Below are 18129 nucleotides of genomic sequence, written 5' to 3' on the forward strand. Positions count from 1 at the left end.
ATCAGCAGGTAGGTTTCCTTCGCAGATGTTAAGGGACCTGGGCTAGGTGGATATGGGGTGGGGGGCAGGAAGGCGGGTCTGGAAGGTGCCTGGTAGAGGGGTGTGAGATGGGGCTCTTCCCCCAAGCGTGCTGAGCAAACACATCACGTGTCCCTCTCTACGTCCAGACTCACGCACCGGCTCACTCAGTGGCTGTGGGTAAGAGGACTCAGCTCTTTGCCTTAGGGTCTCTTCCTAGGAGAGCTCCCAAGACAGAAGCAGGGTCCTTTTATAACCCAACCTCAGAAAAGATTCCCCAGCCTTCTGCCGAATTCCCTTCATTAAAAGCAGGTCATTAAGTCCACTCTGGCTCAAGGAGAGGGTGATTCAACTTTGTCTCTTGAAGGCAGGATGATCAGGGAATCTGTGGACCTACCATTAAAATGGCCAGAGTTTTGTAACCGCAGGATCCGGCAGAGTACCTGCCTTCGCAGGAGAGTCTCAACAGAAGATGGGTAAAGGGAATGAATGAACTCCTGCGTGGGGAAGGGAGCAGGGCGTTTCTGCCCCGATTTCCAAAAGGAGAGAGGCTGAGGCTGGGGGAGGCTGAAGTGTGTTTAAGGTTGGGATGGGGGTGGCCACTCCGACCCCAACAGTCCTTGTCACCCAGGAATTCTCGGATGCCGCCTGGAGCACGGAAGGGAAGCCGTGACAGCGAGCTCCAGAGGCGCTTCCTCTTCAAAGGAAAATGAGACACAGCGAGCGGAGGAATGGAGGGTGAAGCGCCAGGCAAATCAGAGATGGGAGTTCTCCCTGCTCCTGCCAAGGGCTTTACAGCCGCCTCCCTCTTGGAACCACCCGGGGACACAGCCAGGGGTGGGCTGGGCTGTGCCCAAGGGGGTTTGCACATGCCCCTTGGAGCTGCAGCTGGCATCTCCCCTATGACCATAAAACTAGGTCCCTGAGCACGTGTCAGGCAGCAGGGCCTGCTGTCCCCATACTTCGCCAGTGGAGACGGAGTCCAAAGTCCCCTGGCCAGTGAGAGAGATGATGGAAACTGCTCTACAATTTGGGGAGTTGTCACTGTTTCAATTTCTTTCTCCTATGGCTTCTTTAAGGAGCCATGACTGACAGGAGGTTCGGAGGGGCGAAGTAACTGGCCTAAAGTCACTCAGCGAGTCCATCAGAGCCACGATGCCAGAGGAGCCCGGCCGAGTGGGGCCCTTCCGCTGGCCCCCACCTCCTCCGCCTCCAGAAGGAACTGACATTTGTCCCCCCCCACCTCATGGGGGACACCCTCTGATTTGGATGCTGTCCCCCTGCCCCTTGTCGAGCCCCAGAAGTTCACTCTTCTCCATTTGCAATTGCAGCACCAATGGGGACACGCGTCTTTCCTAAGGTTTTCCTGCGCCAGGTCAGCATTCAGAATCGGAAGCAGTAACACAGGGCAATGCTGTGGAAAACAGTGCAACTGCATCACAATGGCTAAGCTCACAGATCCAAAGCAGGGCAGTTCCCATGGACTCCACAGGGGCCTGGGCACAGTAAGAGTGACTATATTAGAGTTCCCACTGTGGCTCAATAGGTTAAGAGCCCAACTAGTATCCATGAGGATGAAGGTTCAATCCCTGGCCTCGCTCAGTGGGTAAAGGATCTGGCGTTGCCATGAGCTGTGGTGCAGGTCACAGACGCAGCTTGGATCTGGCGTTGCTGTGGCTGTGGTGTAGCCTGGCAGCTGCAACTCTGATTTGACCCCTAGCCTGGAACTTCCTTGTGCCACAGAAGCGGCCTTAAGAAGACAGGAGAAAAAAAAGAGTGGCTGTAGCATGAATGAGCAGCTAGTGGCCTCAGGCCAAGGGCTGAACACTCGAGACACGTGCCCTGGTGGCCTCACTCAGGCTCCAAAGGCTGGTGTCACGTCAGCTTCTGACTTCACTCCATGCCATCATACTGCTGGGTTTCTTCAGCCTTGGAAAGAGGCTCCTAAAGACCTTGGCCCTGACGCCAGGAAAGCCAGAATGCACCTTCCACCTTCCCCACGGTGGCCCACCTGGGTCAGTTACCAACCCAGCTTCTTGGACCCGTGAGTCAGTAGAGATGGATAAGAGGCCAGAAGAGGACTTCAGGTAAGGCTTGACTGGGACTCAGGCTGAAGCCCAAGGCAGCGTGAACAAGCAACGGTCTCCCTTGCTCGCTCCCTGATGGGCAGGGGGCAAGCTGGTCCCTTACGCAGGGTGAGGGTAACCTGTGGGTGGGGCCGGAGCGGGGGGCTTAGGTGTCTGCCCACTCCCTGGTGGTGCTGAGGGCAGGGGCAGGCGCCGTCCTCTGCTTCTGCTCCTGACACTTCGGGAGTGGCTGTTGGGTTTGGGGGCTGTTCGCCTCTTGTCGTTCGTAAGTGCCCCCAGTAGGCACATGCATGTACGCGGTTCCTGTCAACCCTTAGCGATCCTTGGTATTCTGTGGCTGGAGGGGACGTTTGTCTAGGTGCCATCACGGCAAGAAAGGGTCCCAGGGCCCAGCCGGTCTCAGGTCCATTTCAAGTCGAAGAAACCTGCCCAGCCACAGTGTTGGGGTGCAGGGTCGGCCACCCCAAATACACCTCAATGGCATACTGATTATTCTGAATTCAGTTACTCAAGAAATGGCCAGTGCGGGAGGGGCACTTTGACCCTCCTCTCTGCGTCCCTGAAAGCAGGGGGGGAAAGAAGGTGCGCTCCCAGAGTTCCCGTTGTGGCCCCATGGTAATGAACCCAACTAGTATTCACGAGGTTGCACGTTCGCTCCCTGGCCTCGCTCAGTGGGTTAAGGATCTGGCATTGCTGTGAGCTTGTGGTGTAGGTCCCAGACGTGGCTTGGATCCTGAGTTGCTGTGGCTGTGGTGTAGGCTGGCAGCTGCAGCTCCAATTGGACCCCCAGCCTGGGAATCTCCATGTGCCTCGGGTGTGGCTCTAAAAAGCAAAAGCAAAAAAGAAGAAAGAAAGAAAGAAAGAATGAAAGAAAGAAAGAAAGAAAGAAAGAAAGAAAGAAAGAAAGAAAGGGGCCCGCCCTTCATCTGGAGGTAGAAGGACGCCCTTACTGTCAGAGACAGGGAATTTGAGCCCAAGGAGCCTGTGTAAACAAACCTTGTTACTTCTTTAATGTGCTGTCCCAGGCCCCACAACTCTGTTTACATTTTTCGCTAATCGAGTATTTCTTTGTCCTATCAACTCCTCACATATTTATTGTTTCTCAGTCTAAAAAGTATGAAGGCTACTGTTTTGGTCACCTTTTAGCTTCCATTTCTGAGAGACCACCGTGCACAGGAATTAAAATTTCTTTCTTTTTCTCATTTTGAGTCATTTTGAGTCTCCTCTTTGCTTCAGCAGGACGCAGTAACACTCAGCTTCTTCGACTATGCTTCCTTTCACAAAAGCACATATGTATATAAAGCGTGTGTGTGTGTGTGTGTGTAAAATGTCCTGACTTCCACACACGCTGCGATGGGAAGAGGCCTTCAAGCGAGAATGAGATCCTTTCCAACAGGGACTTTTGTGTTGGGCCGGCAGCAGAGTCCACCTGGACATGGTCAAACGTGCCAGTCCCTCTAGCACCATCCACATGTCCCAGGCAGTCCTCATTTAGGGACAGTATTTGCCACGGTGCTTGTAACAGCATGGGAGTGTGCGGTCTGCTGATGACGGCGTTTGCTTTAGGAAGCAGTTGCGAATGCCACCAATTGTTCTTCTTTCACAAGGTCCTACTTGAGTCACTTAAAAAAAAACCTTTTTGACATTGTCCATTTTAAACAAACCAGGTCTGGAGTTCCTGTTGTGGCCCAGGTCTGGAGTGGAAACGAATGCAACTGGGATTCGTGAGGATGCGGGTTCCATCCCTGGCCTCCCTCCCTGGGTTAAGGATCCGGCGTTGCCATGAGCTGTGGTGTAAGTCCCAGACGTGGCTCAGATCCCGAGTTGCCGTGGCTGTGGTGTAGGCCAGTGGCTGTGGCTCCAGTTCCATCCCTAGCCTGGGAAGCTCCATATGCTCTGCATGAGGCCCTAAAAAGCAAATTAGATAAATAAACAAGTAAGTAAATAAATGAATGAAATTAAAAATGAACCAGGTCTTTGGAACAGTGTTTCCTTCTTTCATAAAACAGGAGTGTTGCGCATTATTTTATATTTTAATTTCGGTTAACTTCATTGTACTTGTGAGTTTAGTTGTATCAGCTTATATTAGGTAAACCCACATGTATATAGATAGGTGTGTTCATTAATACATATACAGGGTACAAAAGCTTTTTCAAGTGTGGACTCTTTTAAACACCCAGAAATACAGAAAATAGTACAACAGATGCCCATGGGCTCAAAAACCAAAGAAACAGGTGACTTGACAAATGAAGAGAAAATGTGTTCCTTTATCTCCAGTTAATATCTCTCATGTCAATTTTATTTTAAGTTTTTAAATTTTTTTTCTTTCTTTCGTTCATCTTTCTAGGGCCGCACCTGTGGCAAATGGAAGTTCCCAGGCTAGGGATGAAATTGGAGCTGCAGCTGCCGTCTATACCACAGCCGTGGCAGTACCCCATCTGAGCCGCATCTGCAAACTACACCACAGTTTGTGGCAACGCCAAATCCTGAACCCACTGAGTGAGGCCAGGGGTCAAACCCACATCCTCACAGAGACAAGGTTGCGTTCTTAACCCACTGGGCCACAGCGGGAACTCCATCATGTCAATTTCATTATTGGTTCAGCCACCAGAACTCAAGAGGGGGAAATTTCTCCCTGCCCAGCAGAAGTCACAGGTGGGAGTGGTGAATGACAGACACAAAGTTCCCATTCAGCTGGGACCCCAGCTCACCTAGAGGACACAGACTTCCCTGCATAGATCCACAGACAACTGATAACTTAAAAAGGCAATGACTCCAGTACCTATACAAGAATTATAACCCAAGATTATAATTTTCTTTATATGCTCAAGCACAGAGATGTCTTCCTATATTTTAAAAGGAAGAGCCTGAGAGAACTACCATGTGACCCAGCAATTCCACTCGTGGGTATATATCTGAAAAAAAAAATCCCACTCATTTGAAAGATACACGCACCTCCAATCTTCAGGGCAGCATTATTTGCAATAGCCAAGACATGGAAGCCACTAAATGTCCGTCAACAGACGCATGGATAAAGATGTATGTGTATATGCAATGGAGTGCTACTCAGCCACAGGAAATAACGAAAATTTGCCATTTGCAATAACTGGGGTGGACTCGGAGGATGTTGTGCTAAGTGGAATAAGTCAGAGAAAGACAAATACTGTCTGATACCATTTATACATAGAATCTAAAAATACGACAATGTAGTGAACATAGCAAAAAAGAAAGAGACTCACAGATTTGGAGGACAGACTAGCTGCCAGTGGGGAGGGAGAAGGGGGAGGGGCAACATAGGGGGAGGAGATTAAGAGGCGCAAACGATGAGCATGAACTATGCTCTAAGGACATACTGTACAATGCAGACTATTTAATTCGCACATTTTAGCAACCCAAGTGGCGTATAAGTCTTCACTTGGTGAATCCCTGTAGTGAATACGTCTATCCTGGAACCAGGGGCATAGGGTACCTCAAGTACCCTTTAAAAAAGACAAGGCAGAAAGAACAAGGTAAAGTGGAATGGAAAAAGGAAAAAAAAAGGAAGAAAAGCGTGGGAGGTGTACTTCAATTGAAAGAGGCAGAAAGAACAGCGGCAATTAGAATGTCGAAAAAAAAGTAGAAGACGGAGAAGAAAAAAAGGAAAAAGCAGGGGAGGGTAGACAAGCCTGAGGTTGGCATCAGGTTGAATTTTCCCAAACTCCACCAACTCCATCTCAGGGTCCTTGGGTAAATCATGAGACTAAGATGTCAAAATTTTTCTTTTTTTAAAAAAAAAAATGTTATTGTAGTTGATGTATAATGTTCTGTCAATTTCTGCTGTACAACGAAGTGACCCAGTCATACATTGCATATTATATATATAACGTCAGAAAAAGAACATATGTATGTGTGTGTGCGTGTGTGTGTGTGTGTGTGTGTGTGTGTTCTTTTTCTCACATTATCCTCTACCTTGTTCCATCACAGGTGACTAGATATAATTCCCGGTGCTAGACAGTAGGGTCTCATTGCTTATCCACTCCAAATGTAATAGTTTGCATCTACGAACCCTAACTCCAGTCCAGCCCACTCCCTCCCCTTCTGCCAGGCAACCGGGTAGCAGTTCTCCATGCCCATGAGTTTGTTTGTTTGTTTTTTTTTCCCCTGTGGAGAGTTTCGTCTGTGCCATATATTAGATTCTGGATGCAAGCAATACCATATGGTATTTGTATCTCTCTTTCTGACTTACTTCACTTAGAATGAGAGTCTCTAGTTCCATCCATGTTGCTGCAAATGGCATTATTTCGTTCTTTTCATGGCTGAGGAGTATTCCATTGTGTATGGAACATGCAATCCATTCATCTGTCAGGGAACATTTAGGGGGTTTCCTTGTCTGGGCTGTTGTGAACAGTGCTGCAGTGAACAGAGGGGTGAATGTATCTTTTTCTTTGTCTTTCTTTTTTTGCTTTTTAGGGCCACACCCAAGGCATATGTATGGAAGTTTCCAGGCGAGGCATCAAATTGGAGCTACTGCTGCCGGCCTACCCCACAGCCACAGCAACACCATATCTGAGCCACATCTGCAACTTACAGTGCAGTTGATGGCAATGCTGCATCCTTCACCCACTGATCCAGGCCAGGGATTGAGCCTGCATCCTCATGGGTACCAGTCGGGTTCGTTACTGCTCACTGAACCACAATGGGAACTCTCAGTGTGTGTTTTTCAATGAAAGTTTTGTCCAGATATGTGCCCAGGAGTGGGATTGCTGGGTCATACAGTAGTTCTAAATTTAGTTTTCTGAGGTACCTCCATTCTGTTTTGATTTGAGAACAGAACTGACTTTTGTTAGCTTTGCTTCTGTTCTGTGTCATAATTCCCTTATGACCAGGCCCTAAAGGACACAGTGAATCAACCATCCTTGCATGAGCAGTGCTTATGGAATGGAAAAAAAAAAAAAGCCTGCATGAATACGTTGGACAAAGCAGGGCAATGAAGGCTGTAAGAACTCAGAGAATGAGCTGAGAGATGGCCAGAGGTGTCATGCATGGGGCCCTGAGTCTTAGTCTGGAACTCCAGGGGACAGAGGGCCCCCAGGACACATGAGCCCTCCTTGGGCATCCTCAGTGGTACCTAGGAAAGATAGAACATGCCCAGCTTCACATGAAATGGAGGCTTAGACTAAGTCAGTTCAGTTTAAGGAAATGATGGCTCTTTGGGGGGGCTGGGGAATTTGGGGACACTCAGGTAAAATTGATAGTCATTATGGTCAGTGTCCGTTCTTATTTTCGCTCAAAGGAACCCCCCCACCCCAACTTTTAGCTAGAACCTGGCTACCCAGCGTAGAACTCTGCACTGCCCAGACTCGGCCAGCTACGTGTGGCCCTAGGATCGAGCTCTGGCCAATGGAACGGAAGTGGACATGACTTCTGCCTGGGTACCAAGCAGAACATTTAATTCGAGGCAAAGTTTGTGCCTATCCCTGCCGCCTTCCTTTTAACTGGAAGGTGGAGCAGTCATGAGCCATCTGAGTCGTGGCAAACAGACCTCAGGAGTAGCAGAGCAGCAGGAGAGAAGGAGTCTCGGCGCCCAAACAGGTGGCACCGCCATGGCACCCCACTGCCTCCATCTGGACTTACAAGAAAGGTAAATAAACGGTAGACTTGTTTCAGCCTCTATGTTGTTGGTATTCTGTGTAGCTTAAAAATTCGAGAAAAATCTGATCCTGAGAGGACGTCGACTGTCATTTCGGGAAGGATGGGACCAAAATCTTTGTAGTCTCATCCATGCTTTACAGTCAGCAGATGTCGCCCAAGCACTCAGGGGACCATCCTGTCCTGGTAAAGCTCAGCTCTGGGACGGTTTGCGTCGGCTTTAGCCAGACCGTGGTCAGGGGCGTTTCGTAGCTGTGCTTCAGAGGCGAGGCGATGCAGCCGGAGAGAGTTACAGTCAAGGGCTCGAAGTCACACAGCTGGTGAGTAGGACTTCCCCGGTTCAAGTTTATCTCATGCCGAAGCCACACCCTCTCCACGAAGCCAGTGGCTCCCAAACGCTGCTCCGTGGAACCCCTAGACGTCCTAGGTCTGTCAAGTGTTGTCGTGGAGGGAGGGTGGTGACAATGAGGACTGAAGGAGAAGATTTTCCCATGAGCCGAAGGGGGGCCTGGGATGAGCTCAGAGGGAGTCTAAGGAGACCTCGGGGCCAGGGATGAAGGCCGGGCAGCTGTGACAGTGAACCAGCAGTGAAGGGCAGCTGGACCAGGACGAGGGACACAGCAGGGCTCCAAAGGCAGATGGCGCCAGAGACCAGCGGCCCGGGTCACTGGTACCCTCTGCCCTCTGGGGGCGCTCAGGCGAGCGTCCCTTCTCTGGGAATGGGAATCAAGCCATACGCAAAGGGTATTATTACCTGTTAAAAACATAGTTGAATTTGTGTTGGGAGATTCCTACCGCATCCACACGCTAATCAAGGAAAAGTGACATCAACACACCAGAGTGTGTGCTGGGGGTGTCCCAGAGTGACACAAGTATGGGGAATCCTGTCTTTTCCCGTTCTTCTTTTGTCTTTTTATGGCCTAACCTGCAGCGTATGAAAGTTCCCAGACGAGGGGTCGAACCAGAGCTGCAGCTGCCGGCCTACACGACAGCCAGAGCCAAGCTGGATCCGAGCCACATCGGTGCCCTTCGCCACAGCTTGCAGCAACGCGGGATCCTTAACCCACTGAGTGATGCCAGGATCCAACCTGCATCCTCATGGATACTAGTCGGGTTCTTAACCCCGATGAGCCACAAGGGGAACTCCGAGGGGAATATTTTCCAATTCCTCTACATTCTCTGTTTCACATGGTCCTTAATGAGGGAATCATAAGCGGGGGAAAAAAGGAACAAAAACCATAAACTTGGAAATAAAAAAGGGTTATTTTTAAGCATCCCTGTTTATCTATTCTGAGCATTCACACATTTCTCAGTAAGTATTTCTTAAAATAAAAAAAAAAAAGAAAATCTCTCAAGGGAAATTTCCAAAATTTACTTCTTTTTTTAAGGTACAAAAAGTGATCAGTTTGTGTAACTACGTTATTCAAATAGTAAATGCTGTTACCAGAAATGATCAGCTGCCCATTTCCAGTCTGAGGACGGAACACTGTGTTGTCACCGCAAACATTTCCCAAACAGGGGAGGGGACCTTTGCAGGGATAAATGGGCAGCGGCCCCTGGAAAGCCCAGCATTGCGGGCAGGTGGTGGCTCTGGGTCCACTCAGCGCATCCCGCTCTGCGAGGCAGGTAAGCCCTGATGCTCCCACTCGGGGACACAGGGGCCCCTTTGCTGGAGGTTCTAGGCCTTGGCCCAGGGCCTGTGGCACGGGGGCAGGAGGGCGGCAGGACATGTGTCCAATGCGGGGACGGCTTTGCGCCCTCTGAGGACCTGTCCTGTCTCTGGGGCTCTTTTTCATCCTGCAAAGGGAGGGACCTGCCCCAGTTCTCCGGGGGTCCCTTCAGGCTCTGCCTCTGTGGGATGCTGATTCGAGCCAGCTGTGCCCCTCATGCAGCTGTGCCCCCCTCCCTTGCCAGGGCCAGACCTCCGTGAGTGCCACGAGGTGGTCTTCCTGCCTGGCACAGGGCACTGCTCTGGGCAGAGCCCACAGGGTCTCCAGGGAGACCTCCAGGGCCCCGGGCCAAGCCGACAGGCAGGTGCGTCTGTCCAGTAACTGAAGGGACAGACCCTCAGAAACGCAGCCAGCCCTCCAACCTGGCCTCGCAGACACGGGCTATTTCTCCAATAAATTTTTTGGGGGGAAAAATGGCTTAACTCTTTTTGAAAGAAACGGTTGCGTGAGAGCAAAGGAAACGAAGAGTGGTGGCGATTTACTGCCTCTCTCCTGGGCTTGTCCAACAGCCTCTCCGCTGGCCTCTGGATGAGACTCAGCTCAGCTCCCTCGCCTCCCCCTCCCTCTTCTGCTTTTCTCTCTCTTCCCCTCCTCCCTCCTAACCCCCCTGCCGTCCAAACATCTCTTCTAAACTCTGCGCTGAGCGGGCAGAGGCTGAAGGGAAATAATCCTGCTTCTTGAGGTCCCCACCGTTGAACTCAGCCTCTTTCAGGCTTTTGTGCAGAGGCACCGTCCCCTGTCCCCAGGGACCACAGCTTGGAGATACTGAGAAACTTGTAGATACTGAGAGGTGGTGGCGTGTGGAGGAGGTGACAGCCCGAGAATTCCTCTTCTTGGCCAGGCATCATTTATGTCACCTGAGCCATTCAACATGTTGCACAGAAATGGGATTTGGGGCTCAGAGAGCTTTAGTCACTTGCTTGTCACCACAGAGCCACCCCAAGTGATCACAATGAAACCCTCATTCACGTCTCTGAGACCCTGAGGCCAGGCTGCTTCCTCCCCACCTGGAGGCCTTTCCAGGCTGATGGTGGAGACACCCACCATGTGGGCACCTGGCAGGGGCTGGAAAGAACACTCTAGCAACCTGGGCCTTTCCCCCGGCCCCTAGCAGGGCCACCTATGCTCCAGCTCTGCTCCCGATGCCTTTGGGGGCCCTGCTCACTGAACCCTCACTGTGAGCAGGCACCACGACCTGCCGGCCTGCCTGAGGTCACACTTGTCATCAAGAGGCCAGGAGGGGCCCTGTGGCCTTTGAGTCAGGGCAGGGCTCCTCCCTGGGCTTCCACCTGGGGACACACAGGGGACCTAGTGGAAAAGGAGCCCCTGCCTCCCAGTCCCCTCTGAGGGTGTCTGCTCCCCCGGCAGGAGGGGGACAGGTTCTCCCTGGATAGCACCTCCCCCATCTTCAGCTTCCCCACCTCGGAGCCTGGCACCCCAGGCTTCTCACCCTCGCTCCTCTGCGTGCCTGCTGTGGGACCTGGGAAAAGCCCCTTCCCCTCTCTGGGCCCAGTTTCTCCACTGGGGAACCTGGGAACCATTCTCGCACTTGCTCAAAGGCTGAGAGGGAGCCCAGAGCAGCCTCCTGGATGAGGGGAGCCCAGGAGGTGCCTCCCCCTGGAAGGTGACAGAGCAGCAGAGACAGCAGAATTTGCAGGCCACACAGGGGAAAGGGGAGGTGCTCGGGGCAGCTTCTGACCTCTGAGACCTAAAGGAGTTTTGCTTTTCAGACATGAGGGCGGAGGGAATGTCCCTCTTCCTGGCTCTGGGGCTCCTGGTGGCTGGGCTCTGCTCCAGGGTCCACTGCGTCCCAGCGGATGACCTTGCCTCAAAGACTGTGACCCTGAAGGGCCAGATCAAGAAGCTGCCAGCGCACAACACCGCCGTCGTCTCCAGCAACACCGACTTCGCCTTCAGCCTCTACAAGCAGCTGGCTCTGGCCGAACGCAGAGAAAATGTCATCTTCTCCCCGCTGAGCGTCTCCATAGCCTTGGCCTTCCTGTCTCTGGGGGCCCGAGGCCCCACCCTGATAGAGCTCCTGGAAGGCCTCAAGTTCAACCTCACAAAGACCCCCGAGGCAGAAATCCACCAGGGCTTCCAGCACCTCCTGCAGGCCCTCAGCCAACCCAGCAACCTGCTGCAGCTGAACGTGGGCAACGCCATGTTCGTGGATGAGCGGCTGAAGCTGCTGGACAAGTTCGTCCAAGATGCCCGTGAGCTGTACTTCTCCGAGGTCTTCTCCATCAGCTTTAAGGACTCCGATGCTGCCGTAGAGTTCATCAACAACTATGTGAAGAATAAGACCAAGGGGAAAATTGTGGATTTGTTCAAACAACTTTCCCCGGATACCGTCCTGGTTCTGGTGAACTGCATCTACTTTAAAGGTGGGTGCCCTGTTGGGGTTCAGAGGGAAACGCATGAAGTTTTGTAACTTCGGGCTTGTTTCTGTCTTGCCTCAGCCAGTGTGTCCTTAGTTAAAACATTTTCGGGCGGGGGGCGGGGGGGGCGGCCCTTGGCTGAGGGGGGCTTGGCACCGAGGCTGTGTCCCAAACATAGGATTTGTCTATTTGGGGTTTTTCCGAGTGGCAGTTTTTATTGCGGAAGCTAAGGGCTCGGAAGCCTCCTAAGCCTTTGCCTGGGGCAGAGGGAGACCTGTATGCTGGCTGCAGTTTTGCCTGGCTGGCAGGTGGATGGAGCTTTGCTTTCAGATCCCTGGGGCGGGCGGGACGCCAGGTTCCTGCGCAATGAGACGCTTTTGGACCCGCTCAGGGAGGCTTGCACTTGGCACACCGCGGCCTGTGCCTGACCTGGGTCAGGTTGAAGGGGACTTGGTTTCTGGGGGCAGAGGTGGGGTTGGCAGCTGGCCTCACCCTGAGGCAGCCTCTGGGGAGCCCGGCCGCCCCCGGGGTTTCAACTGTGCTCCTTGATAAGTAAGCGAGTGGGCGTGGCAAGGCCCTCACGGGGAGGAAGCCTCAGGGAAGAGGAGCAGCCAGGACAGGAGGTTCTCCCAGTCTCCGGTTGGTCCAGGGCCCCTTCCCACGGATGGAAACTGAGCCTTGCCCACCTCAGCCCGGGACTCGATGCTGATGAGCGGGAAGGCAGATTTCACACCGGAAGCCAGCAGCGCACAGAGAGGACCCGGAATAGATAAGGACACCAGGGCCACTGAGCCCGGGGCGGTCAGGTGCCTAAGAGACACTGGCTGGGGGGAGGCAGGTTAGTCCCGAGCCAGGGGCTTCCGCTGGGCTCTGGCAGTGGCCAGGGCCTGCCTGGGTTTTCCTCTGTAAATGAAGGCACCGAATCGCATGTCTCTGGGAAACAATCCAGATCCGTCTTGGGATGTTTGATGTTCGAATCTCCTGTGCTTTCCTGTCCTCCCTCCCTGCCTTGTCCTGTCCTGCGAATCTGTGCCCCCCCCCACCTGCCCCAGGGACACCCCAGGCAGCTCAGCTTTCCTTCCACTCATGGGCACACAGGGAAGGCTGGGAACAAAGCAGGAAGCAGGGTGACCACACACTCAGGGAAGCCCCAGGGCTCTGCTCTGCTGGAGAAGCTCCCCACTGAGTGCTCCAAACTCCCAGGGTGGGGAGACCCGAGCCTTCTCCTCTGCTGACCCCGCCCTGCCCTCCCGGGCCCCATGGGGCTCCTGATCCAGCCTGGTCCCCAAGCCTGCGGAGATGTGCCCTCCCTGAGAGGCCAACGCCTAACCTCTGGTCACTCACGCTGTTCCCTCAAGGACCAGGATGTCCCATTTGTCCCCAGGCCCAGCCTGCGCCCACCTCTCCCTTGCCCCCCACATCCCTCTTGGTTGCTCACGTAGCACAGTTACCCAGGCTTCCTTCCTGGCCCCTTCACCCCCCGACCTGAGGGGATCACCCCATCCCCAAGGGCGTCCCCACCTGCCCAGGAGGATGTGCAGACCTAGGAGGCCGCCCCTAGGGGCACGTGGGGGTGTTGGTGTGTGGGGGTGTCTTCACCACCAGGGAACAGGGCAGAGGGGGCAGAGGCAGGCAGCCCTTGCATCTCAGACTCTCGACTCTCCTTCTGCCTCCAGCCAAGTGGAAGATGCCCTTCAATCCCAACTTTACCACGGGGGCAGATTTCCACGTGAGCAAGAACAGGACGGTGAGGGTGCCCATGATGGGCATTACGGGCCGCACCGTGCCTTACTTCCGGGACCAGGAGCTGGCCTGCACGGTGGTGGAGCTCCCGTACACCAGCAACGACAGCGCGCTCTTCATCCTCCCTGACGACGGCAGGATGGAGGACGTGGAAGCCAAGCTGCTCCCGGAGACACTGAGGAGGTGGAGAGACTCCCTGCAGCCCAGGTGACTGTCCCCAGCACCCGGTGCTTTGCAGGGGGCGGGGGGCACCTGCCTCCTGGGCCCTTCCTTCTTGTCCTGGACTCCTGATCCCCAGCACTCGGGGCCTCACTCCCATCCTGGGCGGGGGCAGAGGCGGGAGAGCCCAGCCGGGAATGACCTTGCCCTTTGGTGCCTGCGTGGCCTTGGCCTGAAGTTTTCCTTTGTGTAAGGGGCCGAGGCGCCTCGCACTCGGATAAGAACCGGACTTCAGGCATCTGCCACCCCCCCCAACCCTCCCACGTGTTGACTCTGTGTCTGCCAGTCTGAGGGGGGCGCCGGGTCAGAACCCTGACTGGCATCCGGGCTCAGGGGAGGCCGGCTCTGAGGTCAGCTCCGCGCGGGCTCCGCGTTACACTCCCTCCTTTCATCAGTCGTCCAGTCTCACGGGGTCCGTAGGATCACTGAGGACCTACTACGTGCAGGGGCTAATTTAGATCCCGAGGGGAGGGTGGCAGACGAAGCCTTAACCCCTGCCCTCGCGCGGCTTAGTGCGTAATTGAGGAGACGGACAAGGAGCAAATGAAATGAATTCCCTGGTGTGTCGAAAGGGAAGGAATGGGGAGGGGGCCTAGGAAAGTAGAATAAAATGATTAGGAAATTCGACCCCAGACGTCGTTTGAGATTTTAAATAGGGTGACCGTCAGATGACGTTTGAGGTGAGGAATTGAGCCCCGAGACGATGTCAGGGAAAAGCATTCCTGGCACGGGGAACAGCCTGTGCACAGCCTCAAAGGCAGGAGGAGCCTGCTGTGATTGAGGATCAGGGAGGCCAGAGCAGCAGAAGCAGAGGGAGGGAGGGGGGAAGTTGGGAGAGGTCAGGGCCCCCGGGGAGGTCATGTTCTGTGGGGGCTGCAGAGCCCTTGACTGCCACCCCCCCCCCCCCAAATGTAAACGGAGAGTCAGCACAAGGTCTGAAGTGAGAGAATGACTGATTGGGTCATGTGCCAGTGGGATCCCCCAGGGGGCTGAGTGGAGACCAGTCTGCAGAGACAAGCCTGGAGGCAGGGAGGCCAGCCTGGAGCCCAGTGCAGTCACCAGGGGCAGCAGCTGGGGCTGGACCAGGAGGGAGCCAGCAAGTGTGAGAAGCAGGTGGATTCTGGATAAAATGTGGGCAGACACACAGGCCAGAACGTGGAAGAACGAGAGGGACAACAGAGGGAGAGGCAGTGCTGGCCCTGTGTCTGCAAGAGGCACAGGGAGGGTGTGTGGGCAGCAGTGCAGGGGGTGGTGGGGGAGAGCTCCAGCCCCAGAGCCCCGCTCCCAGGCTCACGGTCCCCCAGCCACTCCCTCTGCTTCTCTGGGGCTCAGCTGCCTCCTGAGAGGGACAGTCCTTGATCCACTGTCCTGAGTGGGAGGTTCGGCAGATCCAAGGGAGTAATGGTTGTGGAAGGCAAGATGGGGCCCTTCGATTCGTTGATTGATGTCCCCAAGGCCCTTGGATGCAGCCCCCAGCCCTCCATGTCCCCCCAAGCCCCTGCCCAGCCCTCACTTCCCTGCCCCCCACACTCACCTGCCCTCCACGCTGTGGCGCAGCCCCTCTTTCCTCCCTCTTTCCTGCAAGTGCCTCCGCCTGCCCCCTGTCCTCCTGGTTCCCAGCCAGCTCCTTCCCACCTCTGGGACTCGGGCTCCATGGCACCTCCTCCAGGAAGCCCTCTTGGTGCCCATGGAGCCAGTGGCCACAGCAGAGTCTCCCAGCAGCGGCGGACTCCCTGTTGGACTGAGGGAGGTTCGCGCTGCCCTGCAGGCGCCCGGGAGAGAAGCAGGACCAGGCGTGGGCACCGCCCCAGCCCCAGCCTTGGTGACTGCCTGGCCTGATAGACTCCTGCAGAGGTGAACGGAGGCCTAGTGGGTTCAGGAGATGTAGCCTGGGGGGGTAAGAACCCGAGGAAAGGAACCTTCTTTTCTGGGGTAAGGCGGCAATGGGCGTGGAACCAAGGAGGCTGTGCTGTGAGGGGTGATCAGTGGCACAGCCTTCCGAGCAGAAGTTCACGTTTATTTTCTTGTTTCCTAGACGGATAACTGCCCTCCACCTGCCACGGTTTTCCGTCTCCGGGGACTATAAGCTGCATGACATCCTTCCCCACCTGGGCATTAAGAAAGTCTTCAGCCACCAGGCTGACCTGTCAGGAATCACAGATCAAGCACGCCTGGAAGTTTCCCAGGTCAGTCTTCACACTGGACAGTCCATCTTCCTCATCGGAGGGTGAAAAGCGAGGGCCCGAGAGACGTTCGGGTAAACCAGAATTGGCAAAGTCATTGCCTTTCTTGTAACTCAGTCCCCCTCCCTGGGCGACTCTCATGTTGTGGCCAGGTCCCCATCTGACCTGACAGATGATGTGACCCAGAAGCCTCTCATGCGGAGGGACCCGGGGAGGTCAAGCCGGGGACCCCCAGGCCAGGCTCCGTTGTTCACAGCCTGTAGAGGCAGATGATTAAACTCCCGTACCCCTCCAACTTCTCCCCTCAAAAGGAAGATCATGCTTCCTGGCTAGTGTGCGGTGCCCAGCAGAGCGGGTCAGAGGAAAGAGAGGATAGCACTGGCCATAGAGCCGTCATGATGCAAAAACACGAAGTGCCCACGGGAAGAACATCAGGGGCCCTGGCACGGAGACCTTGGAAGCAGAGTGGTCAGAAAGAATGGGGGTGACCGGGCAGCCCCCTAGTCTCCCCTGCATCCCACCTGCCAAAGGATGCCCGAGTGCCAAGGGGCCGCGTGGTCCCAGGCTGGGAAGCCACCACATCCTCTGCAAAGTAGCCGAGGGCCCCAGGGACACGGAGCTGAGGCTGGACACGTGCAAAAGGCACCCCAGCCCATCTGCTTCTTGGCCGTGGACGGGCCGTGGACAGTTGTCCGTAGGAAAAGGGGCTTCCCTGCCTCCTGCAGCTGGGCTGGGGGTGGGGAGGCAGCACCGTCTCTGGTTTAAGAGAGAAGGGAGCCCCTGCTCTTTGCCTCTGTGACCCCTGGGCAACTCTCTTCGAGCCTTGGAGCCTCCGTTTGCACACCCGTGCATCACAACTGCGTGACCCCACTGAAAGGTGTGTCGGGGGAACAAGCAGATTGAGCAGGCTGATGGCACAGTGACAGGCCAGCAGCTGCTGCTGGATGAGTGTCAGTCCCCTTAGAGGAGTTCTCTCGTGGGTAATGACTGGTGTTCCCACAGGTGGTCCACAGAGCTGTGCTTGACGTGGACGAGGAGGGCACGGAAGGAGCTGCTGCCACGGGAATCAGCATACAACCCACATCCCTAGTGTTTTTGACGGTGCATTTCAACAGGCCCTTTCTCTTTTTCATAATTCACAAAGACACCCAGAGCATCCTCTTTTCAGGCAAAGTCACTAACCCCTCCCCTCCAAGTGCCAGGTCTCCTCATTAAGGAGCTGGGTGCCCTGGTCCCTGGGGCATCCTGGCACTGCCTGCTCACCCTTGGGAAGGTGACAGTCACCCTCTGGAGGCTCCACATGCCCAGGGAGCCTGCGCCCTGCTCCGCGGAGGCTCTGAGACCTCGCACAGCAATAAAGCATCTTTCTGAGCTGGACTCCTTCCTTCCTGTGCATCCCTGCCCTGATCTGCCCAACTCCACCTCTGCTTCCCACCTGGGCCCCGAGGCTGAGCTCCCGACCTGCCACACACGCTCCGCTCCCAGGCTCTGGCCCCTGGGCTTCGGTCTCACCAGCAGACCCAGGAGCAGACTCTGGGCTCTGACCAAGCCCAGTGGACTCAGGCCCAGGACTGCGAGGGGCCCCTGCTGCCCGATGCCCACTTCCAGGGCTCTGGCCCCAGGGTCCACGAGCCACCCCCGTGCTGACCATGGCAGGGGCTCCCAACCCTGACCTCTCTTGGCCCTGCCCCTGCACCCCTGGCTCCTGCAGCTGAGTGGGCCTCCCCCCTCCCCCAGGCTCTCCCCTCAGCCCCCAGCCCCCCAACCTGGGGACAGGAACTCCTTCCAGGTTCCTGGGCGAGCGGCACCCCCCTGACCAGGTCTGTGTCCTCCCCTGACAGAGGATCCCCCACCCAGAGTGGGGGTGGGAGGGAAGAGCAGCAAACCCCCTCCCCCTCGCAATAAAAGGAACCCCAGGGTCCTTCATCCCCCTGATGTGACCTGGGGCTGCCTGGTCTCCAGGCAAACAGCTCCAGGCACTCATGCTGACGACACCCAGGACTGAGGGCTTGAGGGCTCTCTGCCAGGCAGGCTGCTCAGACCTCCCCCTGGAATAACCCGTTTGTGCTTGTGATGAGCACCTGAGATGCCTGCGACACCTCGGCCCATTTTACAGACGAGGCAACTGAGGGACGGAGAGGCT

At 55.2% G+C, this 18129-nt stretch overlaps 1 protein-coding gene and 1 non-coding gene across 2 annotated transcripts; both read left to right on the forward strand.

Moving 5' to 3' along the window:
- Positions 1–9273: 9273 nt before the first annotated feature.
- Positions 9274–17363, forward strand: LOC106504547 (serpin A3-8). Its single transcript, XM_021099670.2, has 5 exons — positions 9274–9359; positions 11194–11847; positions 13518–13791; positions 15839–15989; positions 16989–17363. Exons 2-5 carry the CDS (start codon positions 11196–11198, stop codon positions 17199–17201), a joined length of 1290 nt encoding a protein of 429 aa, XP_020955329.2. The 5' UTR covers positions 9274–9359; positions 11194–11195; the 3' UTR covers positions 17202–17363.
- Positions 11489–11577, forward strand: MIR10387 (microRNA mir-10387). Its single transcript, NR_162171.1, has one exon. It is a non-coding gene; the product is annotated as a microRNA mir-10387 (primary transcript).
- Positions 17364–18129: the final 766 nt, after the last annotated feature.

The sequence above is a fragment of the Sus scrofa genome, chromosome 7 (genome assembly GCF_054392235.1).
Source record: "Sus scrofa isolate SSC_HxYL_T2T_F1_AM1 chromosome 7, Sscrofa_HxYL_maternal_Yorkshire_Landrace_v2.0, whole genome shotgun sequence".
NCBI classification, from domain to species: domain Eukaryota; kingdom Metazoa; phylum Chordata; class Mammalia; order Artiodactyla; family Suidae; genus Sus; species Sus scrofa.